Source organism: Ambystoma mexicanum, chromosome 4q, assembly GCF_040938575.1.
Source record: "Ambystoma mexicanum isolate Mex_15411 chromosome 4q, UKY_AmexF1_1, whole genome shotgun sequence".
Taxonomy (NCBI): domain Eukaryota; kingdom Metazoa; phylum Chordata; class Amphibia; order Caudata; family Ambystomatidae; genus Ambystoma; species Ambystoma mexicanum.
This window is the reverse complement of record NC_090928.1, coordinates 252,549,102-252,574,692: the sequence shown is the minus strand read 5'-3', so window position 1 is coordinate 252,574,692 and position 25,591 is coordinate 252,549,102. Positions and strand designations below refer to the sequence as shown.

The following is a 25,591-nucleotide window of genomic DNA, read 5'->3' as shown; positions in this document are numbered from 1 at the left end:
CCTTTGCTGCATGGCAGGTGTGAGAAAACTGACGGTATTCTCCCACCCATTCCCTCAGGATCTTCTGTTCAGGTGGCCAGGGAACGGCCATCGCTTTTGGATCCAGAGCCTGGGGGTGGACAAGCAAGGGAGGATCACCTGAGTGGAGGGTCACAAAGGATTGGGAGGAGGATGCCGAAGGGCAAGACATGGTATTCCCCAGTCCCAAAAATACCCCAACCTACTCTCCCTTAGCCTTTGTGGGTATCTCCAATCTCAGCCCATCTCCCCCGCCCCGTTTCCAACAGATACTGAGACGAGGAAGAAGCAACTAAGATCAGTAAAGATTAACCGTAGGAGTAACATGGGGAAAGTAAGGGCAACCTACCCTATTAAGAACTTGAGTTGTCCCACTTATAGCCAGGCAGGGTCAGGCAGTTAATAGTAACCATTTAATCCTGACGCCACTTGACTGTTTTTTTCACTATAAAATGTGTGGTTTAACACAGATGGATGAGCGAGCTGGAGAAGCATTTTGGACCAGAGAAGCCACAAACCTGTGAGCTGCAGGAAGGAGGATCCCGAGGAGAGCGGCGTGCTGCCAACGCTGAAACGTGTGCAAGGAGGGCTGCGGCATGGCTGGGAAGCCGTGTCTCCTGAGAGCTGGAGCGAGGCAGCTGGGACCCTGCTGGCTGAATCAGTGCATGTGCTCCTTCCCTTGGCAACCCATATAAAGTAGGGAGTCCCGCAGGGTGCAAGTCTATCCATGCTCCTTTTCGATCTGTATATGAGATGTCTGTGTGAGGTACTGTAAGGATTCAGAGCGTTTTTCACAAACTACTCCGAGGATATCCAGTTAGTGGTTGAACTAGATGGGGATTACCAGAAGGACAGCACTAAAATTGTGTCACTGTATAAGATCATTGAGAAGTGGATGATGAGTACCTGGATGTGCCTTAACAGCAAGACGACAGAGTTGATGATTTTTGGTACCCATCAAGCACGAGCTAAGTTAGGGCACGAATATGAGTCCTTATGACCGCCCCACTTTCCCATCAAATCCCCCTCCCCTGGTGCTGTGTGGAAAAAATTCCACGATGCGTTAAGTGGTATTTAAGCAAACATGTTGTGGGGTGGGCAGATATTATACTCTCTGGAGGGCTTGGGCAGGTATGGGTGTTATTTAAAATATGGAATGGATTCCTGTTATGGGAACTACGTGTGACCTCTCATGTAAACACTGTGACAAGGAAGAGTAGGACTAGGAGTAATGAAGATTACCTATATAAGTAACCGGGCTCTTAGCATTGTAACTGTGACGCGCATGCCAGCAATGTTCAATTTCTACGATGTAAGCTGTAAGCGATCGTGTTTCAGTTTCGTAGCTTGTCCTCATTGGCTACCCGTAGCGGTTGCTTCTTCGCTTCCTGTTTGGTTTTACGCACGCCTGGTGTAAGCCGGGGAGTCATCGCGCATGCGCTCTCTCAATACACATTTTCTTTTCGGATTTGTCCAGTGCACTGCTCTGATCGACTTTTTGCACCCGCAAACATGTCGTCCCCGGTGGGCTTAACTACGGCCAGCTCGGCCCGTAAACGGCTAATGAAAGAGGAGGACATGACTAAGGTAGAGTTTGAGACCAGCGAGGAGGTGGACGTGACGCCGACCTTCGATACCATGGGCCTGCGGGAGGACCTGCTGCGCGGTATCTATGCCTACGGTGAGCCGCGTGGACATGGGGCTTCTATTTAGAAGGGAGTCGGAGTGAGATATTGTATGGGTGGTGCTTGGGTAACCTCTTTTGGATGATCCGATACCTTTTTGATTAGGGAGAGAGCTTCGTAGGTGTAGAAAGGAATTGTGTGGTGATACTGCTCTCGTTGAAATCGGAGAATGTTTTGTGGTTGGACTGAACCCTTTGTGGGGTTTTGAGGACATTCGGTACTCTTGATTGGGTGTGATGAATGCAATGCTTTTGTGGTTTTAAAGAATGGCAACTTTTTGTGTGTAGTCCGGACACTTGGGGCAGAATGAGCCCATGCATACTTGGGAGTGAGTGGCAACGTGTCAGAGAATGGCTTGCTCGCGAACCCAGCTTCATCGCAACTGGTAGCTATGTTATGTGAACGAGTATCTGTAAAGAGCAATGATAACCATGGTTTTTTGGAGCTGACCGCTATCGGAGGCAAGGCGTTGTTTTGCTATGGGTGGGTGTTGCATAATAATATGCAGTAAGCTTCTGGGTGGCTGGTTCAGCTCTTTATTGAGGCATCAATATTTGCAATGCAGGAAACATAAACACACATGTATATTCAAGTCCTTGGGCAACTGGCCCTCAACTGTGCTGGATGCAGTAATGTTATTAAGTATTTGGGGAGAGTTTATGTCCTCTCAGTAGAGGAGCGGCGGGAGCGCTCCATATCCTCTCTGCTCTTTCTCTCAGTGCGTGCCTCTTGTTGCTTTGCCCAGCTCTTCTGGGTTCCCCTGCTGAGATCTCGCGAGACCTAGCGTCACGCGATATCCCAACACACCTCCCCTTGATGGCGCAGCAAAGCTTATTGCATAAGTCATTATACTTCACTGGTCTTCTGTGCTCCCTTCTCTGTCGATCTTCCTTCCTGCCACTAGTGCCCAGTTCTTGACTAGTTTCCTGGAAGGCTTCTGATGCATTTCCTTCTGCTACTTCTATGGTCTCTCTCGCTCTGGCTTCTAGTTCTCATGCTCTCTCTGTCAGGGCCCTTGCAACGGTCGGGTTCCTCATGCAACCTTTCTGCTTCCCGATGCTTCTCAAACATGGCTACTTGCTCCATGTTCGGTGTGGACACGGTTAGTCCCTCTATGAATAACTCTTATGGGTTGACTGAACTTCGAACCTGTTAATTGGTCCTTGCTTGGGAGTCTTGTTTTGATCCAGTCTCCTTCCATGACCTCTCAACGTTGGGTAGTTCTTCAGTCGCTCCCATCTTTTCATGTGTGCTTTGCTATTTTCCACTCTCCACACAATTTAGGTCAAGTCCACTTCATCATCTTCTCTTACTCTGGTCAACCATGGTGGTACAAGTGTAGACTCCACTCTCCTCCCTCTCAACATGCGAAATGGGGACATTTTGGGTGATCCCGTTGGGAGTAAACCTGTGGGCAGCGATGGCCTCTTTGACCGCTTTTAAGGGATCCATATCCGAAGCGGTTGCAAGTTGGATGGCTCCTTTAATGAACCTATTGGCTCTCTCCACAAGTCCATTGTCTTGGGGATGGTACAGCACAGCTTTTCTTTGATGTATGTTGTTTTTGTGCAGGAACGACTCCATATCCCTCCACACTAGCTGTACCCCAATGTCTGTGACTAACTCTTTAGGGAGACCTTCCCTCTGAAATATGGATGTGAGGACTTCTATGACCGTGGCAGTCGTGATGTTGAGGACGAACTCTGCTTCTACCCACTTCGACAGCTAGTCTACCAGTACTATACCATACCGATGTTTGGGCATCATTGCCTCAGCGGTCCAATAAAGTCTGACCCCACTCTGGACTATACTGCTTCAGGGATCTCTGTGGGGATCATCGGAGCTTGCCTGGTCCTTAAGCGTTTATCACTGTTGAGACACTCATGGCATCTCTTTCGTTGTGCACATTTCTTGATCCCTGGAGGGCCGCCACACTCTACACAGATTGACTTTTCTCATCCCCACTGGTGGTATCACTTGACCGCTTTTCATGATCAATCTATCCGCCTCGGAAATTTCTTCTGTCACCTTCCAGTACGGTCTTGTCTCATAACTTCCGGTACAGACTTTTTATTTGGCCAACCGTTCCTGACCCATTGTGAGTCTCTCCATCATGGGGTCTTTACTGTCTTCTGCGTTCCAATCCGCCTCGCTCAATTCTAGGAAATCGGGGGGCCTGAGGTCTTCAATTGATGCTACTATGCATTCATCCTGCAGGAAGGTGGTGTCTTTGTCCTCTGGTAGCCTTGACATGCAGTCCGCCTGAGCATTTCTCCATCCTGCAATGTGGTTAATTTCAAAGGTGTATTCTTACAGTTTGGCCGTTGTGTGCCAACCGTGGTGTCGAAGATTTTGTCCCTCCTGGACTGAGCATGTGGCTGAGGGGCTTATAGTCGGTGACCAGTTTAAATTTGTTGCCCCACACGTACGTCCTGAAATAGTCAACTGCCCATGCGCAGGTTAGCATCTCTTTGTCCACTGTGGAGTAGTTCTTCTGAGCCGAGGATAGGGCTTTAGAGGCGAATGCCACCACATGTTCTGCGCCCCCCCCCCTTTTTTTTTTTTTTTTTTTTGTGTAAGTATGGCCCCTAAGCCGCACGCACTGGCATCTGTGGTGATAACTGTACTCCATTCCGGATTAAACGGCTGTAGGCATGGTGCTTCCACTATGCGTCGTTTTATTTCCCCCAATGCCTCTTTCTGGGCTTCCAGCCATGTGAATTCTGTGCTTTTTGTAGCAGGTCTTGCAGCAGTATTGTAATTTCTGGAAATCTGGGGACACATTTTGCATAGTATTCTGCGAGTCCTAGGAATGACCTCACTCCTTCCTTGTTAGTTGGTTCCGGAGCTTTAATTATAGCTCGCACCAGGTATTGTTTGGGGCTGGTGCCTTGCGACGAAATCTTGTAGCCCAAGTATTCAATTTCGCGTGCCCTTAAGACACATTTTGTCATGATGCCTACCTCTAAGGAGCCAGGCCGGGCCCAGCAACCCCAGAGGCAGACATCATTTTCCCCAGGGAAGTCTCTGCGGGCCCAAGTCGGGGCCCTTTGGACTCAGTCCTGGCGCCTTAGGCGCCAGGCTCATAGCGGACCCCAGTCCTGGCGCCTTAGGCGCCAGGCTCATAGAAGAGGATATGTGTTTAAGTGCTTGGGTGCACACTTACCTGATGCAGACCTTGCTGCTTCATCCAGGCCCTCTTGAGGCCTGAATGGGACTACTTAACCTGTAGGACTACTTCACCACCCGGGTGTGGTCGGGGAAGGATACATACCTGATTGGTGGAAGGATACATACCAGGAACTTCTTCCAAGGCTATTTAAACCCCACCCGAACAGCCACACATGCTTCGCGTTGTTCTGCACCTAGCAGCTGGATGCTCACCGTGTCAGCTCCTGCATCCTGACTTCAGCCACGCCTGCCAGCACCCTGGAACACCTGCAAGGGGAGAAAGGAAGAGAATAGGAGAAGAAAAGCCCTTACCTGCTAAATCTGCATCCCGGAGTCATTTCTCCAACGGCCCTGAAAAGGAAGACATCATTTTAAAGGCATTTCGTTTCGATCGCTGCAGCGCTGCATTTTACTCACCTTGGCTAGGCGCTTCCATCTTCAGCAGCGATCTTCCGGATTCAGCTACGCCCCGGCGCCTAGAGGAAAAAAGACAAGAACAAAGGTGAGAGGGAGAAAAGGAATAAGGAAAGCTCAGTTTCCTTTTAAGTCTTACCTGTTGGATTATTCCCACTGCATTTCGGGTCCTGCCGCTTCCTGGCATCTCCGGACCCCGGCCCCTATGGGGAAAAAAGACAAAGACATTGAATGAGCGAATCCAAAGACATTACCTGAGCGCTCATCCAGAACTGTTTCACTTCGGGTCGGCGCCATATCTCCGGCACTCCGAACCCCGGCCCCTAAGGGGAAAAAGACATAAGCATTAGCGCTTGCTGCAATTAGACAACGAACATTATTATTAAGCTTGAACTTTTGAACAGAACTTTTACAGCGCCTTACCTGAACAGTCAAGCTTACCTGAACTCCCATCAATCCTCAATCCAGTGAAGTAACTGGGTTTCAACGCGCCCCTGCATCAGAAGCAGGATGGAGAGCTCATCCTTCCAAACTCTAAGGTGAGGCTTCACGGGGAATCGTGGAGGAGGTATCGTGGAGGGTTGGAAGGGAGTGGGAGGCTTGAGCATTGTTCCACAGTTGGTAATACTCCCTTTTCACGCACAGGAGGGTATCCAACGAGCCAGGGAAGCCAGAATAGAGGGGCCCTTCCTGTCCATCTTCAGAGTTCTGCGCCTTCGACGCCGCGCCTCCGTGGGAACCAGGTGAGCGTTACACATTTTTCATATTTAACTTGACTCCAGCCTCCTCTAACTTGGTGAGGACTTTGTTTAACATAGTAACGTCATGCGTGTGTTAATCTGCGGTATAGGCAGTATATCGTCCTGGAAGTAGGACACGTTTCCTATATCTCCTAGTAACGAGTCCATCACTCGCTGAAATGCTGAAGCCGCAGACGATGGGCCAAAGGGCATCCTAGTGAACTGGTAGGTGCCGAATGGGGTAATGAACGCAGTAAGTGGCTTGGAGTCTTTGTGCAAGTGGATTTGATGATGCGCATCCCTCATGTCCAACTTTGAGAACACTCTGGCTTCTTTCATCATGAGGATGAGCTCATTAATGCTTGGAAGGGGGTAGCTGTCTGCAATGACTTCCAGGTTTAAGCTGCGAAGATCAATGCACGCCCTTAGGTTTTGCGAGTTTTCTTGATGAGAACCACGGCACTCTACCACTCTGAGGCTTCGACTTCTTCAATGGTGCCCTCCTTCACCATTTTGTCGAGCTGGTTTCTGAGTATGTCTCTGGCTGTTGCTGGCACAGGCCTCACTTTGTGTTTTACAGGGACTGCATTAGCCTTGAGCAGTATCTTATGCACACATTTTTTTGATTTTTCCTGGCCCCTCTGAAAACAACTTTGAAAAATCCTCTTTGACAACCGGCGCTCCTCTTGTACTGACTGTTAGCACTTGATCCTCTGTGCTGTGGTCCAGTTTGATTTTGAGTTTGGCTTGATCGTCTGTAACGCTCACCTGATTCCCGTAGAGGCGCCGGTCTTGACTGGGCGTATACCGTATCTTCAAAGGTGATGTGTAACACCCGGCTGGCTCTTTGGGCTGGACCTCTGTGCACTGTATGTCTGTCTTGAAGGGTAAGATGTCTTAGGTAAGTGAACGCCGTGCTCTCCATCTGCCTCGGGGCAGGGTGCTGTAACCAGTTTCTTCACTGGATAAGGGGAGCAGGCCTCTTGACTTCAGAGGACTGCTGTCCGTCGTTTACTGCACGAACGGTAAGTTTCGAGTAATTCTAATGTCTTTAAAGTCTTTAGTAATGATGTCTCTCGTTTTGCAGGGTTCCGGCGATGGCGGATGACGGGCTGAAGTGAGTTGAAGATGGAGCCCGTGTGATGAATAGAAGCGCCTGGAAGCACGTAAGTAAGCGCTTGTTGCCTGCTTCACGATGCGCTCTAACTGTCTTTTTATTTTGCAGGTACAAGTTCGGAGCGGCTGCAGGGTGCCGGAATACCCACTGGGTTAGATGTGGAAAGGAGTAATGGCACGTGAGTGTTAAAGTTCCCCAATGTCTTTAAACGCACCTTTTTTTGTCTTTCAGATGCGGGATGCAGCGCCGAAGGCCTCCGGAGCGTGCGAAGAGTTGGTAAGCTTTTGTCTTTCAGATGCCGGAATGCAGTGCGAAGACCTCCAGAGCGCACGAAGAGTAGGTAAGCCTTTGTCTTTCAGATGCCGGAATGCAGCGCGAGGCGTTGGTGACAGCCGATGGACCAGGTAAGTGAAGCGCTGTCACTGAAGACCGTAATGCTAACCTGTTCTTTCTTGTCTTTATAGGTGTTGCTGAAGACTGGATTCAGGATGGTAAGCCTTTTTCCTTAGGCCCAGGATCAGATGCAGAAGACACGATGAGCGTTCTGCTGCAGAGGATGCAGAATAACGCAAAGCAAGATTCATCCATCGGGTGTGGTTTAAATAGCCTCCTGTAGTGCTTAGGTGTCTCCTTCCACAGCCACGCCTAGGTAAGAAAAGAGTTCCTGCTTTCCAGAAGAGTTCCAGTGTTCTGAACCTAGGGAGTGGCTCCTGCCCCACCCAACAGGAAAAGTAGTTCCAAACAGAAGAGGATCAGAGGCTCAACTGGCAGGCAAGTAAGCAGCATGGTCTGCTGCAGGTAAGTCCACCCAAGCATTATGAGCCCGGCGCTTCCAGCGCTGGGACTGGGCATATTTATGAGCCTGGTGCCACTGGCGCCAGGACTGGGTCCAAAAGGTCCCAATTGGGACTGGTTGGCACTCGGAACCTGGGTTATGGATCTGCTTCCAAGGGAGTTGGGAAAACCCTGACCTTTTGGAAGCAGAGATCATGACATCGTCCCAACCCAGGATTGCTGGGCCTTCTTGACTGAAATATATTCTTGTGGTAGTTTCTCTCCCTTTGAACTCCACTTTCCCTTTGATGTATCCCAGTAATTCAATGGATGCCCCTCCGAACACTGTGGGCTTGTGGCGAGTGCTGAGGACTTCAACCTTATCGGTGGCCGTTATCTCTTTGTATGTGTGAAGGGGTAGAATGGTTAAGTCCGAACCTGAGTCTGCCATGACTCTTGTCTCCATGCCGTTTACTCTGATGGCGCAGTGGGGCTTTCCCTCCTGGCTCATGGGCTGTTCACCATTAGCACCGTGGGCCTCCCTTCTTCTTCGCATGAGGATTCTCTCTGCATTGGCGCTGGTAACTTTGTTTATTTCGCCATCTGCATACCAGCGAAAAGTGTCAGATTCTCTTGCACACTGAGCACTTTTTGTCTCTGGGAGGACATTCCCTGTCGTTTGCCAAGTGCTTTGTGCTGGTGCATCTGTGGCACTTCAGTGGTTCCTTCCCCACTTCCCCTCTCTTGCATCAACGACTGGTTTCTCCTTCTTGCTCTGGAATGTGACAGCTTGGACTTCGGCTGGGCATTTTCTTTCCGACGTCTTGCGGTCTCCTAAACCGCCCTCGCAATTTCAACAGCTTTTTCCAGCTGTAATACCTTTTTCTAAAATGAACTTATCCTGCACTTTTCTGCTGTTGGTGTGTACCGTTAGCATGTTTCAGATCAGTCCTTCTGCGTTGTTTCCGAAGTTGCACAGTGCAGCTAATTAACATAGCTTTGTTACATAGTCGTCCATGGGTTTGGATGCCTTCTGTTTGCGACTGTAGAACCTAATCCTGTGCAAAACGCTATTTTCCTTGCTGGCAAAACGTTTTTTTTATAATTCTTCTAACCTCCTCCTTATACATGTCGTTGTCATCATCCGCCACCACTTCAGGTGTAAGGCTTGCAAATATCCTCTGACCTTCCACGACCAGCACGCTCAACTACATGGCTCTGCGCCTTAACCCCGCACCTCCCAGCGCTTCCAGGTACGCGGTGAATAGGGGTTGCCATTGTGGCCATGGAATGGTAGGCCTACCTGGCGTTTGTAGAAAAGGCGGGGGTGGAGTTGCCCCTTGCATGGCGCCGCATGGGTTGTAGTCCTGATCTCGTCGCCAAATATGTGGTATAATATGCAGTAAGCTTCTGGGTGGCTGGTTCAGCTCTTTATTGAGGCATCAATAGTTGCAATGCAGAAAACATAAACCTATGTATATTCAAGTCCTTGGGCAACTGGCCCTCCACTGTGCTGGATGCAGCAATGTCATTAAGTATCTGGGGAGAGTTTATTGCCTCAGTAGAGGAGCGCCGGGAGCACGACTTACTCCGTGTCCTCTCTGCTTTTTCTCCCAGTTTGCGGCTCTCGTTGCTTCACCCGGCTCTTCCGGGTTCCCCCTGCCGAGACCTAGCATCACGCGATATCCCAACAGTGGTTCACGAGTAAATTATTCCACAGGGAAAGATGGTGATGCATTCACGACACTTGTGCAGTGCTATTGGTATGTATATCGATTTCTGTCGTTTTGATGGCCTTTTTGTGTTTCATAACCTACAAGATAATGGGCTCGATTGTGGTGCGAAATAAGGAGATGGGGGAGAACAAGTTAACTCCCCGCAATGTTGGTGTGTGCGGCTTGGAAAAAATTACTCTTTGCTAATGAGTTTAGAAGATTTTTGGTTTCCTGGATCTTGGCCTGGCCTGTGTATACCTAGTGGTGGTAGTTTCTTGCTATTTCTGTGGTGACCCATTTGAATTCATTCATTTCATGTGCTTGGAGGTTGTGGTCCAGTGTGTGTGTCGGTGTGGAATGCTTCAGTATTGTTGTGACATTTGGTGTTGGCTAGAGTGGGAGCCTACAAAGTTACTAGTTAATATTCGCATGGGGTTGGGCGGGGGTATGGCTGTGGTATGGCCCCCATGGTGCCTTTAATCTATCTTGGTCCAACCGTGCTTAATGGCGTTAAGTAAAACAGTCCCAGAATGGTAGATGTTAGGGAGAATACTCATTTCTGTGCTAATTCTCTTCAACCTTAGAGACCCCCCCCACCCCACCCTGCTCTTTTGCTGGAGTGAGTGAGCCCTTTTTCTCACTCTCTGATATGTTTTGACCTGATCTGGATTATGTGCTTCCTTGGAGTCTGACCTCCATAGTAATCCTTTTTTTTTTTTTGTATGGTGACACCCAGCACCTTCGGTGCAGTGTCACAGAGATCCTTTAGATTTCTCAGTGTTTAAATACCCTTTCTTGTGTGAACTACTGTTCCCAAGAATAAGTGAAATTGGCTTTACTTTACTTTTTCTCTTTGTAGGTCCAACACACACCACCTTATGTGGAGTGCTGAAGGGTTACCTAGTAGCCCCTTATTCTACCTACTTGTGTAACATCTGTGATGTTACCCTCACTACTTTAAATGGCTGGTGTGCTTTTCTACCGCAGGCTGAATCCTCAGCTGCAGTATAGCGCCCGTGGGTGACCATTGTGTCAAAATGTCTCGGTCTTCTTTTTTCCCCATTTTCTGTTTGTGAGGTCTTTCTTGGGTTTTACTCTGTGCGCTAAGCCAGGTTTGAGCCCTTGTTCGATTTGCCTTTGGTGGGCTTCAGTACTGAAACTTGCCTCTGGCTCCAGTGTGTCCGGGAGGGCAGGAAGTGAGGGAGGTTCCCGAAACTCCCCTGTCCTTTGTCTTTAGGAATGCCTGAATGCTGGGCTGGCTGTGCATGAATGGGGGAAACCTGCTTAAAAGGGGGGGGTTTTGGGACTGAAGACAGTCAACCACTGGGAAGAACAACCCAACGAAACTGTGAACGAAGCTTGCTGCATCCTCCTGGACCATTGAACTTTCCGGGGAAGCCCTGCTGCTGTGCTGAAACTCCCTTTTGTAATCGACAAGAGATGCTCCAAAAGGGACGTCTTTTTTTCCCTTTGGGGCAGTGGGACCAACTAACCCAGAGATGAACTCCACCGGACCACCTTCCCCGACTGGCTGTACTTCTTTGCTGCTGCAGGAACCGAGTGCCAGGGGTCGAGAAATCGAGTGCAACTTCTATGATCTGGCCAGAGGCTCCAGGACGACCATAGTTTGTGTCCCCTCACGAGTGCAGGACTCGAGGAGTGAAGGAAGCCCAACTGGTAACCAAGATCCGCAGTGGTACTGTTTACCGAGTGCTGAAACCATGAAGTGTCGCAGATCCGAAAAAGAGCCCGTAGCTGCCACCGACCTTCGAACTGCAACCACACAGAAGCCAGCTGGACCAGTCTTCTAACCTTACGTATTCTGATCCGACTTGGAGTACTTACCTCATTGTCTTTAGCTTTGCTCTTCTGAGTTGAGACTTGCAGTAGCTACTTTTCTAGAGTTGATTTCAGCTCTAGCCATCACAAGTGTAACAGCTTGTGACCCTACAGTGACTTTTATTCAACAAACTCTCTAACTTTGTGCAAGATTTTACTATTTAAGAAGTGCCTCAGCTCCATAGACTCTGCTTCAACGACTATGGCTGTCCTGGCTTGCTGCAGACTCTTCTAGTCCACTTGACTTTGATACCTACTGTCCCTCATAGGTGACAACTTGGTTTTTAACTATTTGTTTGGGAAAGGTTTTTATCTAGACTTAATTGGAAGATTTAAGTGCTCACATGCTCCGAGAACCGGTTTACCCTTTTTCCTTCCCTTAACCTTTCCATTATACAAACCACAGAATCTACAAAGTGTACTAGTGATATATAAATGGCATTTTTGTCCTAGTTAGTGAAGTCACCTCAGAGTGTAGGAAGTGTGTGGGAAGTATTTTAAAGTATATTTGATTCTGATACATATTTCCCTTTTTAAAGAATGTTTTAGCCAACACAATATCAAAACTAGGTTTCCTGAATCGTATCACCAACACAGTAGCTGATATTAAGGTTCTCTCAAATACGCCTTACGCCTGGTCTGATCACCACGTGATCACCTTCACTATCCAGGATCAGTTTACCCCACACCCTGGCCACAGTATGGCTCCTCCAGCCCTTAGAAATAGAACATTGCAGCAGAAAGGATACTTGCCCCCACTTGACCCTATCATTGGACCACATAACATTGACAACTTAAACCCTGCAGAGATGGTAGATTTGTACAACCGCTCTGTCTCAGTCCTTAGAGAAAGTGGCCACACTAAAAATGCGCAAAGCGAAACAATCTATCTATCTAAATACTTGGTATATCGCTAGTCTAAAAAGTCTACGTAATACCAAGAGAGCAGCTGAAGAGATTTGGAAAATAAATCCATCTTAAACCAATAAAGAAGTCACAATGTCGAACTACAAAAACGCTATCCACCACCTACAACGTGAGAATTAGCAATGCTAAATCTAATACTAAAGAATTGTTCAATATCCTTAGGGAATTGGAATCTCCAGTAACTCCGCAGGAACATTGCACTAAAGACATTACTTGGTGTTCGAATATATCCCAAAAGCACTGTTGGATAAAATCACTCTCCTTCAAACCAAAATCGATACTAAAAAACACAGCTTGTCTTCAGACGCCCAGCACTTTGAGCATACTGACACCACTGTGAACCAGCCAACCTCTTTTCAGTTCACCCCAGTTTCATTACCAGAAGTGATAAAAATAGAGAGCCTCAAGCCATCAAGATGCCATGGGGACATATGCCCAGCCACTCTTATAAAAAATGTCGCAGGTGAGATCGCACCCTTCATCACGACTCTAATAAATGCATCCTTTGAACTGACACAGTCCCCACTAATCTCAAGGATGTGTGGGTCCTCCCCAGGGCTCCAGGTAAGGCGAGTAGCAGGCCTATTTACGTATGACAATCTTGTAAATACGCCAGCTTTATTACTTTCCTGGGTACATTTACACACAGGTTTAGAGCAGAGGGCAGTGCAAAGTGTTACTTGACAGAAACCAGAATGCTTCTTGTGATTTTTATCTACATTGATGTAATTGCAAGCCACCTCTGAAACATAATGTATTTCTCTGAAGCCTTTCTAAAAAATAAACTGCGCACTGATAAAAGGAATGGTTTCTTTCAATTCAGCTTCAGAAGCACTGTGCATGTTTTCCTAGAATTTTAGGATTGTGTAATTAATAAGATGGAAAACTAAGTTGAAATTGAGAATTATTATTTTTTTAAACAAGTTGTGCTTTGTTTCCAGTGAAGGCAAACCAGTATTGCACAATTGTATTTTTCAGAGTTCTGGTGCTGTGTGCATAATCATGCAGAGGCAGATCATTTTTACACTTTTAATTTACAGTCTAATTAAAACAGTGTGTAAAATGAGACTATGCACAGTCAAGTTTACATCCATTCAACCTTGCAGTCAATGGGGTACATTACCATAAATAGTCAGTGGCCGCGGTCTTTGCTCAGGGGCGAGTAACTGATCACAAGTGTTCTAGCCTCTCAAATCTTCGACTACAAATAAAATACCCAAAACCTGACTCTCAAAGTACAAGCGCTGTTCAAAAACAAACAAATGAAAGTTACATTGGTAATTGAAATAGAAACTCGGCCAAAACCTGTCCCTGTGATAATCCAGATAGGTATTTAACTTTATGTAGCGCATCATAAATGGTTCGTCATACATCAAAGTACTGTGATCATTATACCTCAGTCGATACTCAGTTAACCAACCTCTGAAGGATGTTGGCCAATAAGATGGCACAGGTGGTTTGAGCACTCGTTGCTGCAATCTCTGCGTGATCGGTGGGTTGTGGGTTCGAATCCCGTCAAGTCCAACTCATCCTTTCATCCTTTTGAGGTCGATAAAGGAGTACCGACTTTGGTTTGGTGGTAATTGTGATAAATATGTTCTATGTACATCACTTTGCCAAAAGAGCTATATAAATAACCATTTGACCACTAGATTAGATATAGAATTTAGCATGGGAGTCATTGGCTCTCTGCAATGTATCATAACATTGGCATACATTAGGTAGTAATAGTTCCAGGAAATTAGGACTTTAATTAAACATCAAAAGACAATTGTGCTATCTGATCTCAAAACACACAATACAAATTCATGTATGCTTTACTATATAATTGGCTAGGTTTTTGTGATTTCAAAATTAAAATATATACAGGAGAGATCAAATGGCCAGAAATAATGAAAGGTGTTTTCTGTCACATTGCAGAAAGCTGCCGCACAGTAGTGATTTCCATACAGTTTTTTCACACGTCGGCTTGATGTTGCATACATTTTACTCTTGCGAAGGAGAAAAGTCATTTTTACTCTCTTAAAATCACATTTACTCTCAAAGTTTAAAAATGGAGAGTAAAATACTCCCACCTCAAAATCTTATCTGGAGCACTGGTCCTCCCAACTCAAGAAGCATCAGCCTATAACTACGGTACCTTTCCTTCTTAAAATTCTGGACAGGGCAGCGTACCTCCAAATTCAAAATGATCTAGAATTAAACCACCTCCTTGGTCTGCGCCAGTCAGGTTTCAGACCAGGTCATGGCACAGAATGTGCGCTCATTGACTTTTTAAAATACAAATGGATAGTTAATGGACAAAGGGAACATAGCTCTCCTTCTCTTGTTGGACCTTTCTGCTGCCTTTGATTTGGTCAATCGTAATATCCTTTGCAAACATTTGACCTCAGCTGCACACTTCTCTGCCAAAGCTACATCCTGGATACAATATTTTCTCTCCAATAACACAATGGGAGTATTCTCACAAAGAGCGACAGTCGACCCAACTCCAGTTCTATGCGGAGTTCCCCACAGTTCGTGTGTCTTGCCCACTTTGTATGACATTTTTACAAAGCCACTATTTGACTACCTCGGCAGTTTGTGTGTCACCTACACTAACTATGCAGATGAAACCCAAATACTCCTCCCCCTCTCAGGTGCCTACGAGACTGATTCCAAACTTTGAACGAAATCTACCTCCTACCAAGTCATTCAGGCATGGATGGCCATTCATGGCTTCTGTCTGAATGATGACAAAACTGAACTGCTATTGATTGGCCGACATAATCGCTTATTGAACAATTAAATTCCTTCATCAACAAAAACATCATTAAAGTAGGAAAAGAGGTCAAAACGCGAGGGATCTACCTTGACAGACACTCTCACTAACCAAATAAGTCAATGTCACAGCCCCCTCGATGACATATACAGCAAAACGTATTACCGCTTGCAGGCCCTTCCTGTCCGCTGACAACTGTATCATCTTGGCCAGGGCACTTATACTATCAACACTGGACTACAGTAATGCCTTATACATCGGCACCAGTCTTCGAAACACATTACAAGTCTTACAGAATAATGCATTTAGAGAGACCCTTAACATTCCAAAAGTCACTTCACTGCTACCAAACAAAAGGTCCCTTGGCTTCGAGTTAAGAATACAATCGCCTACAAAACGATATCACTTACCCACAGGTGCCTAGCGAACTTAGCCCCCAAATACCTAAACTGCAAGGTCACCTTGAACCAATCGGGTAGACCCACCACTCGGGTCAACCAACTCCAAATACCCAGATATAAACTTGGGGTAAGAGTTTTCCTGTCCTAGCGTCTAAACTCTGGCTTGCCTTGCCATCAGACATCGGAACTAAGCCAGCTTATTGGGCCTTCCTTAAAAAACTAAACATATGGTTAGTCTCAAGAACTACAATAACTTAAGTAACAGACCTGGCATTGGAGGGAATGCTATGTACCATTGCACTGTAAATGTTCTATCCTCTGCACCATTCACTGTATCGGCTATCATTGTAAGTGTACTACGGTACTTCTGCCCTAACGTAATCTGCTTTACATTAGGTTTGACTTGTAATGTAATTATATTGCCTTATCTTTTGTATGTATTTGCTTATTGTAATGGAAACTACCTGCACTTTATTTTGTAAAATGAAAACCTGCGCCCAGATACCCGAGGAGCGCTATACAAATAAACAAACAAACTAAATTGAAGGACAGAATAGACAAAATCGTGGTCTCTTCACACGTGGTGTAAGACCAGGCCTATTCCTAAAGCTCCACAAGATGGCAATTTACTGTCCCTCCCTTTTAAGGTCCAGAGGAAGAGAAAATGCACAAGGTCAATTACAAAGAAGAAGCCTTGGCTTGGGGCCCAACTGATGAGATGGTAGGCTAATTAGCTAAGAAAGGCAGTTGTCTGACTTTGTTCCCTCGCACCTGGGTTTCATTGCTTACGAACCGGAAGTCTAAGGTTTGGGAGAGTGCCAACCAATCATGAGGGCCTAAGTAATGGTGGACCATACGTTGTTGCAAAAGCCTAGCCGCTGCTGTTGTTATGCTAATATCTGTATTTTACGTAGAGGTTGTTCATGGTGCCTACCTGATAAGGGGCATCCAATGATGATACTAAGACTTACATACACTATAGTTGTAAAGCCAACATTCGTAACTGCACTGCAAACAAGATAAGGGACCAACGGATATCGGTATAAACAATACAATTTTATTTGCTTCAAGCAGACTCTGGTTCTACTCAGCGATAACTGTACAGAAGTGAGCAATTTACAGAAAGAAAATGACATCCTTTTATGCACTCAAGTTTACAGTTCAGCTGCGAGTGTGATGTCCGTTTACAGCTCCATGCTACGTATAGGGTTTTCTGTGAAACGTACATACATTTTTGTGAGTTTCCATGCTCTGTACGTGCTAACTTTCTGACCTTGAAAGACAACAGACTATTCGTGCTGAAAGGAAAGCATTCCTACCAACATTGTTTTTATAACCGAGGGTTACTTGCGCAGCACCATGTTCTTACAGATTTGTTCAGGGTAACCCTTTCCTGGTAAGAACAGACAAGAAACCAACATTTTGATGGTGCTTGTGCAAGCCAAGGCTTTAATAACAATGAGATCATTTCTTTGCAACCGCAAAATTCAGCACTCTTGTGCAGTGATTTCTTGCAGTTCCAAATAGATTTTGCAAGATCGAGTGAGGGTGTTGAACAAAATGGGAAAAGTTTAAGGTTAACTTGAAATAAATGCATTTTCACACAGTTATATACGTTCCCTTAACCAATCCCTCCACCCGGTAGATTTCTACTGTTTTCCACGTATGATGACATCATAGCTGACGTATAATTTGTAACATCTTTTGTGTAACTGAAATGTGCTGAGTGTGAGCGCTACAATCCGTTTATTCGCTGGGTTTGCCTACTTTATTGAACTGATGATCAAGTAGTATTTTGTCATATTCTTTGAGTCCGTCAGATTATTTGGGCCTGGGCTCATTTATTTTGGTGATCCCATTTGGCACTTGGAATGTTCCAGGTGCTATTGCCCAACGGCGTCATTTGTATAGAGCAGTGGTATTCAGCCTTGTGCCTCCGATGATTCTTTGGGCTATCCTGGAGGCTGGGGGGACACCACAATTGGAGAACTACTGGTATAGAGGTTGGTTTGATTTTGATATTTTCTGTGGTATATTGGAACCCATTGTTAGGCAGAGTTTGCATGCAGTACCCTCTGGGACCACTGCACACAACTATGACTACATGTGTAAGCAAAACAAACCTTTGGTATAAGTCTGTACCACATAGTTTTTGGTAGCGAGCTGAGCTGAGCAGCCAGGCCTATCTCAAGAGGGAATGTGAGCTTGTAAGGATGTTACACAAAGGTCTACCATGACAAGTATTCAGAGAAACAATTGTACTCAAGGTTTCTTGGTAAACCACTTATTAATTTACTACACTATAATTTATAAAGCAGTCACTAAATGAGGCAACCAATATCGCACAAAAAGTGTACTACAATACTGATTACTAAGCAGTTGATCTCCCTAGAAGTAGGAGCAAAAACGCATAAGTTAATAAAACGAATATTATAGTTACTCTAAAACAGTGCACATAGTTGGAGTTCACCAGAGGAGTTGATTCAATGCAATAGGTAAGCCAAAGTCAATGGGCTAGTGTCTTGTATAAGTAAAAACGGTTCTGGTATTTAAAACGGAAAAGTCTTTGCCATGGTTCTTAGAAGTTATTCATGGAAGAAAGGTTCATATGTCGGGTCGACAAACTTTCGCAATGAGAGTTCTCTGTCAGGTTTTCACAGTACCCTGTATTGAAGAAAAAGATGCAGCTGAAGACTTCTGTTCCTGGCAGATCTCGCTGTTCCTGAGCCTCAGTCGTGGGGACAAGAGGGAGGACGTTGGGGGGGGGGGGGGGGGGGGGGGGGGACTCCTGCCCTGGGACGGGTCACGAAGCTGGCAAATTGATACATTTTCGGTTGCTGTTCTTCAAGCACACAAGCTGGTGTCCTTCCCCTTGGTTAATCCGAACCAGCTCCGCGAATAGTATCCAGGTGGCTTATGAGTTGATTGGTCCCACCAACTCAAAGGAAGAAGTAGTCCTTGAAGGGACTTCACTGTCGAGATGAACTTGGTGATTTGGGCCTGCAGCAGGGCTCCACCGGGCAAACCAACGGTCCAGTAGTTTCAGCGGCCGTCCTCTTCCAGCTCGTCTTCGGTTCTTTCGTTCCAGTGGTCGACTTTGCCTTTCAGTCCAAGAGACTCGCCTTTTAAACAGTTCTCCCATTCATTCCAGCCTAGCTGCCACTCATCCAGCAGGGTGGTTGTCCTTGCCGGACAGTCAGCTAGCCAATCGCACCAGAGTGCATTTGGGTCTCCTAGGAGACTAAGCACAGTTTCGGGCACCTCCCTCATTTCCTGCCCACCCCAGAGACTCGGTCCTGAAGACCGCCAAAGGCATAGAAACAAAGGGACCATGGCACGCACAGAAACTCTACAAGGACCTTTCCAAAAAGAAATGGCAAAAAAAGAAGACCGGGACCTGTTTAAACAAAGTTGGCTCAGACTCCATCTTGAAAAAAACATGGCTCCCGTGATTTTCAGCTACCGGTGGTCGCAGTCAGGGAAAAATAATGGTAGTTCGTTGTAAAACCACTGCCACCAGCCATTTCGATAGGAAAGGGTAGCATTTCACGGCTACATGAGTTTCTAGACATAGGGGATACTAGGTAACCCCTCCAACACTCTATTGTAAGAGTGTGTGCTGGTTCTAGGAATTTAAAGACTAGTTAAGTCAATTTAACTTTACATTCTCTAGGAAACAGTAGTTTATCCCAGACAAGGTATTTAAACCTTGGGAAAGCCTATACATCTTCCCTGTGTGACTGCACTGAGGGTGCTGTGTAACACACATGTTAATGTTAAAGGATATTTGTACCGTGCACTATCACCACCAGAGTGGTCCCTTGGCGCTCTGGCGGCTCTGAAAAAAGAGGGAGGGGGGGTGAGTTAGTGGGAGTAAGCTGGAAAAGTGCAAGAGAGCAGTGATGTGCTGTTGGCATCCTCAGCCCGGTGGGTCCGTTGGCTGAGCTTGGGGTGTTTTGCGGTCGGTAGTCGTTGTGTTCGTTTTGTTGTTGTAGTGAAGTTTGTGCTGATTGCTGTGGTTTAGGCTTGTGGTTGTGTGTGGTTAGAGTATGTCTAGGTGTGATGCTTGCTAACATTCACTATTTCATCTGGGTGCAGCACTTGCTAATTTTCAATATTCTGTCTAGATGGGAGGCAGGCTAGTGATCATGATTTCATCCAAGTGTGGCGCATAACATTCACCATCCTGTCTAGTTGCAACGCTAGTTGAGGTAAAAAATTCCATCTAGGTGTGGCGCATGTTAACATTCACAATACTGTCTAGGTGAAAAAGATGCCTATGGAAAAACCCCATAATCAAAGAACACGAGTAAAACACACATCAAAATGCATGAGAGTATGAAAAAAGCTCACTCTTTCCAGGTAAAATCATCAAGTCCACAAAATCCAGCAAAGTTGCTGGGAGTCTCTAAGTTGAGGGGAATTGGCACATTTATGAGAATTCTGCCTATGGTATTGAGGGACAATTCTGCCTTTCTCACCTTAGATTTGATAGAAATATTGTGGACACGGGTAACGAGTGTACGTATCATTTGAGTTATTTTGCAATTGAGATATTGATTGATTGCTAATTTTTCACTATGTTCATTTCTTTGTTTTGTCCCATCTTTTTTCATTGGTGTATTTTGTCACATAATGCTGCATCATTTTGTTACTATGATTGATCATAATCCACATCATTCGTTCACCTCCCCAGGAGAAATTTGAGTGGAAAATATATATATTCTGCACCACAACTGGAGTAGTAGTCTCTCTTTCTGGCTCCACCCTAAATGGTCCTGTTGTGTTTATTTGATTAGTTCTGATGTGCTCTTCCTGTTCTATGGTTTCGTGTTCATCAAATAACTTTGAGGGTGGAAACTGGATTATAGTAGATTGTGAAGGTAATGTTATGTTGAAGGCGTAGATTGAAGTTTGATGATCAGGAGTTAAAAGCTACCCCCGGACATTACAGTCCACTAAGCAGGAGCTAGTACACCCTGTGGTGCCAATCTAAATTACACATAAGATTCAAACCATAACTTTGCGTAACTCATCAAACAGGCCCTAAAGGTTAATAGTTTTGAACTGAATTAAAATGTACAATTTGCCTCACCTCTCCCATGGGTTATTCAACCAATGTCACAAGGAATTAATTCACTGTGGAGCACTTTTTCGGTTGGTGCCCGAGACAATTGTATGCCCCATTCCAACCCTGCCCCACTGTTTCCACCATCAGCAGTGGGGAGGCCGGGGGGGCACACATCTACACCCGGGATTGATGCTGCTTACTGTGGGTGCTGGATGTTAGAGTGGCTGAACGGGCGGGAGAAATATAATTGCCAGCCACTCTCTAATACCCAGCACCCGCCGTAATAACACAGCCTGCTGAAAGGCCTTCTACGAGCAGCAGGCTGCATTATTATGGCGGGTGCTGGGTGTTAGCAAGTGGCGGGGCAGTACACAGCAATGGATAGAGGGACGGCCAGTTACTAGCCAGTTATTAAGTTACTGCCACCTCAATTCTAAATGTACACCCAGCACACTGGTTCTTACTCGCCAAAGGTCATGCTGTGCTCCCTCTCTTCCCCCCCCCCCCCCACCTACACCCATTAATCATCGTTTTAACTAAGCACTCCTAGAGTGCCCATCTTACTCTATAACAATGTATATACGATGTCTCAGTCACTTATCCTGTTCCTTTCGGGCCCCCTCCGCATCTCCTTCGGGGCACCCTTGCAAATCCAGCCATGTTGATGCATCCTCGAGTGTCAAAAAAACATTTTACTCTTGTGCACCACCTTCAGTTTAGCTGGGTACAGAAGCATATATTTTATCCCAGCCACGCGTAGTCTCCTTTTGATAGCCACATAACTGTACCGTTGTCTCTGGACCAGCATTGTATAATCCGGCTACGCCGTGATGGTGCTTGAAGCTCTTTCGATTGTCCCACCTTTTCGGAAATACTCCAGTATCTTCTCACGGTCCTTTTATAGTTCAATATTTTGGCGATTATAGCACGGGGAGGGGCCCCTGGTTGCGGTTTTCTCATGAGGGCTCTGTGTGCACGTTCCACTGAGAATCCTTGCGAGAGTTGTTTGGCTCCAATTTCCTGTAAAAGTAAGTTCTCAACATAGTCCGTCGGGTCTCGTCCCTCCGGCAGGCCAACTACACGGATGTTATTCCTCCTAGCGATTCTCCAGGTTAGCTACCTGCTGTTTCAGTACATGAACCTCTTGTGCATTGTTGGCGCTAGTATCCGAGTTGGTCTTCACTGCACTCTCCAAGCTGCTCGTTCTCTCTGCCAACCCTCTGATATCTTGTCGTAGCAAGGCAACGTCAACGCCTACTGCGTCTATCTTGGCCTCCAGGGAGGTGGGCAGTTCCGCCATCGCTATCCCCCATGAGTCTCTCAATTCCGTGATGGCAGCCAAAATCTGATGGTTTTCTGACGCTACAGTGTTTTCTGTCGATGTTGTCGCGCCCTTAGGCGCTGTGGTCACTGGGTATAGTTGCGCCTTGGCAAACGATTCCATTGTAGATTGCTTGTTCTTACTTATGGCCCCTCGCCCAGACATCTCAGAGCCGCAGTTTGTCTGAGGCTATGCGGTCTCAAATGTATCAATCTTGCTTCTCTCATTCGACGTAGCCCAAAGCAGTATTTCGGGTCTGGATCAATTGTTCAGGAAAACATCTATTCACGCATGTGTTGGCCGGGTCAGTTTTCGAGTGGGTTGTGAGCTCCCACGTTGCAGTCAGTTTTATTGCGCCACAGCAAGCACCCTTTTGCTTTGTCTTGTTCACCTGGCTCTTCGTCGCGCACAGCTGCCTGTATCCTTAATAGTCTGCTTCCCTTCAATTGTTGGCTTTTAATATACCCAGCAATCTGTGCAGCTCCTCGGTACTGTTTGAGCAAGCGCCCAATAAATTATTGGATTCAGCGAGCCACAATACTGGAATTTGCCTGCACAGGATCTCTCATGTACTTTGCCGATGCCCTCCCAGCGCTCAATTGCTGTACCCAGTAGCGCCACAATATGCCCATACCTTCTTGATAATTCTGTTAGTGTCCTTAGGTGTGGCTCCAGTCGGCCAACCAAAAGTCAATCCTCATATGCTACCATTGGGCTGTCCGCACTCTGTATCCTCTCCTCCTGGTCAGGGCCTATTTGTTCTTATGGGGTGCCTGTTGGCTGCAGGAATGGAAGTGCCTCTGCGGCACTTGAAAACACTTTGTAAAGTGGGTATTGTTATTGTGGTGCCTTTATTACCCCAATGTTACGTGACAATGGTGTATGCCCGCTGACTTGCATACTGTTAATGCTGCAGCATTTCGTCACTTTCCACGTTCTCCGTGCTGCTCCCCTTTCCTTTACTGCAGCCACACTGTCATTGCGTGTCTGTAAGCGCATCCCCTTCTTGCATCCCTTGTGGCCACTGGATTTAATTTGTGTTCAGGACGCACAACGTCTCTGCTTCGGGAGCCACGGTCCCCGCAGGGTCCAGCCTCCACTTTCGCAGGGCTGGACACGTTCCTTCGCTCAGGGTTGTGTGCCGTCCTGATTTCGTCTTGGGCACTCTGCGCAGGCAGCTTTGTATTCGTCACTTGTCTCGCACCTAGAGGCCACTTGGCATTGGGTCTCCGTTCCAGGCCGTCATTTTCGCTCATAACAATGTTCCCATTTAACCAGTCGCTCGTGATCTCGTTGCCGCTTCCCGTTCACCTGCCGAGCCGCTATAAATGTGCCCGGCGGCTTCGGCCCTATCGGTTCCACCCTCTCATGGCCATTATCTCCCGCTCACTGTCCTGAGCGTTAGCGTCCACAACCTGGGGAGCCTCCAGTCCCGCCGCACCAGTGCCTAATGTCACTGTCCACTCGCCGCCATGTACGGGGTCTCCCTCTTGTACAGCCGTTTTCCAGAAGGCGCGGCGAGGGCCACCACACACGGCCGCCTTCACACTAATTACGAGAACGCAGCCGCGATCCGCCTGAAACGCTGGTGTCCGATCCTCTGTAGCGACCAGCCCCTCCAGCTCGATCAGAGTTCCCAGGGGTTCCTTTGTTCGGGTCAGGTCGCCATCTTTTCTGCAGCCTCGCATCGGCTCCCGGAGTTACAAAGTATCATAACTTCTGTTACCTCTCACTTTTCCTGAACACGGGTACATGCTTCAGGCGCTGCTCGCTTTCCGATTTCCTCTAGTTACATTTTTAGTTGTTTTGGACCATTTCCAAACGTGCGCTTGTCTGGATCGGCTGTTGAATATTTGGGAAACTCACTGAGGAATGTCTCGAAGCTAGTAGTGATCGAGCAGCTTGCAGCCCCTCCCATCAGAATGCAGCCACAAAACTGCTAATGGTGGGCCATATTAGTCACTAAATAGTTTCGTGCCTGCATTCTGAGGGGAGGTGCAGTGATGTGTGGGTAGTTCTGGCGTGCACAAAAGCCTATCTGCAGGAGTGCTTGTGACATCACACATTCATAGGCGCCCCCCTACTTTTGTATGTGCCCCCCTACTTTTTTCTTTGGCCACTTCTGTGCCCCTCCTAAATTTGATTCCTGGTGACACCACTGAGTTACCCAGTCCAAAGAAAATAATGCTGCCTGCTGCTCGTAGAAGAGGCCTTCTACGAGCAGCGGGCTGCGTTTACGGCGGGTGCTGGGTGTTAGAGAGTGGCTGGCAATAATATTTCTCCCGCCCGTTCAGCCACTCCAACACCCAGCACCTGCCGTAATAACGCAGCCTGCTACTCGTAGAAGAGGCCACAGCAAACCAGCATTATTATATCGCAAATGGCAATACCGCTTTTTTTATGCCTTGTAATTTATATATATTTGCAAAATCCATAGGAAGAGCACTTTTTCGGCAGCTTATAACTTCGCTCCCCCTGGAGGAATCCTCACCAACCTTTGTAAAAAAAAAAAAAATAATAATAAAAAAAAAACTGTATATGACCGGCTCTGAATTTGTTTCGCCATGTTGGGTGAAGTGTTTGGCAGGGGGGGCAAAGTTATCCGGGGTTCCCAATTTTCCTTTTTTTGTCTCCGTAGAATGAATGGGGGGAAACACTGCACACAGCTACAGCCCGAACGGTTGGGTGGATTTTGACCAAATTTGCGGCGGGGGCTTGGCTCAGAAAGCATGCTTTTGTGTGTTTTGTGGAAATCCGACCAGTACTTTTGTTGCAAATAACTGAAATGTACGTCCCAAAAAAATGTTATTTTCGCTGTTCGCTCTGCGGATCGAAGTCTCATTGGCCTGCGGTATGCCGTGATGTCAGCGAACATTGGTCGCGGCCGGTGATTGGCTGGGGGGAAGCGTGCTGTGTGTCAGTGTTTGGGAAACGCCGCCATGGTGTATCGGAGGATTGTGTTGTGGTGTGTGTGGCAAGGCTGTAAGGCATTGTGTGCATGGCTGGGAGTCTTGTACGTACTAGTGCCCGCACTAAAACTAATCATATGTGGCTTTGCTCCGGTGTCCCAGTTCCCTGTTTGCTGCGCGGTGAAAAGTTTGAGTGCACTGCAGTGTGCAGTGACTCGATGTGTGTTAAGTGTTCAATGATGGCAGCATGTTGTATGGGAGGACAATGCAGCGGCGAAAGCCCCCGAAAAACATGATGTACGTTATTTTGGTGGTGGGAAGAAGGGATGGAAAGGGTGTGGGAGTGAGAAGTGCTTCATGTGATATATCTCATTAGAAGAAGACTGTGGTTTGCCAGTGGTAAACGTGCATACTCCGCCAATGCACGGTTACGTCAACGGACAACACTGTTGTGTGGTCATTGCTGGCAGCGTTTGTAATGGCATGCCAGCTGCAGCGGAACTGTTTTTCTGTGATGAGTGGTGGCAGGCACATTTGCATAAGGGGAATGCATTGCAGGACACATGAGGATGTAAACATAGCGTGTAGTATGGTGTGCTGTGTGAGGCAAGTCCGTAGCCCTTGAAACACTTGTGTATAGGCGCGTTAAAAATGCCATATCATATCAAGTGTCCACTAGTTGAAAGTAGGTGCCACATTGTGGCTTTGTGTGTGTGCTTTAGCTGTAG

The 25,591-nt window shown here is 46.8% G+C and overlaps 1 protein-coding gene across 1 annotated transcript in view; it reads left to right on the top strand.

Annotated features, from left to right (window-relative positions):
• The first annotated feature begins 1,290 nt into the window (after positions 1–1,290).
• Positions 1,291–25,591, top strand: part of EIF4A3 (eukaryotic translation initiation factor 4A3) — a 155,068-nt gene continuing 130,767 nt past the window's right edge. The window contains exon 1 of the mRNA XM_069607816.1: positions 1,291–1,699. Within this exon, the coding sequence (XP_069463917.1) occupies positions 1,531–1,699 (169 nt within the window). The 5' untranslated portion in view covers positions 1,291–1,530. The remainder of the gene's footprint in view (positions 1,700–25,591) is intronic.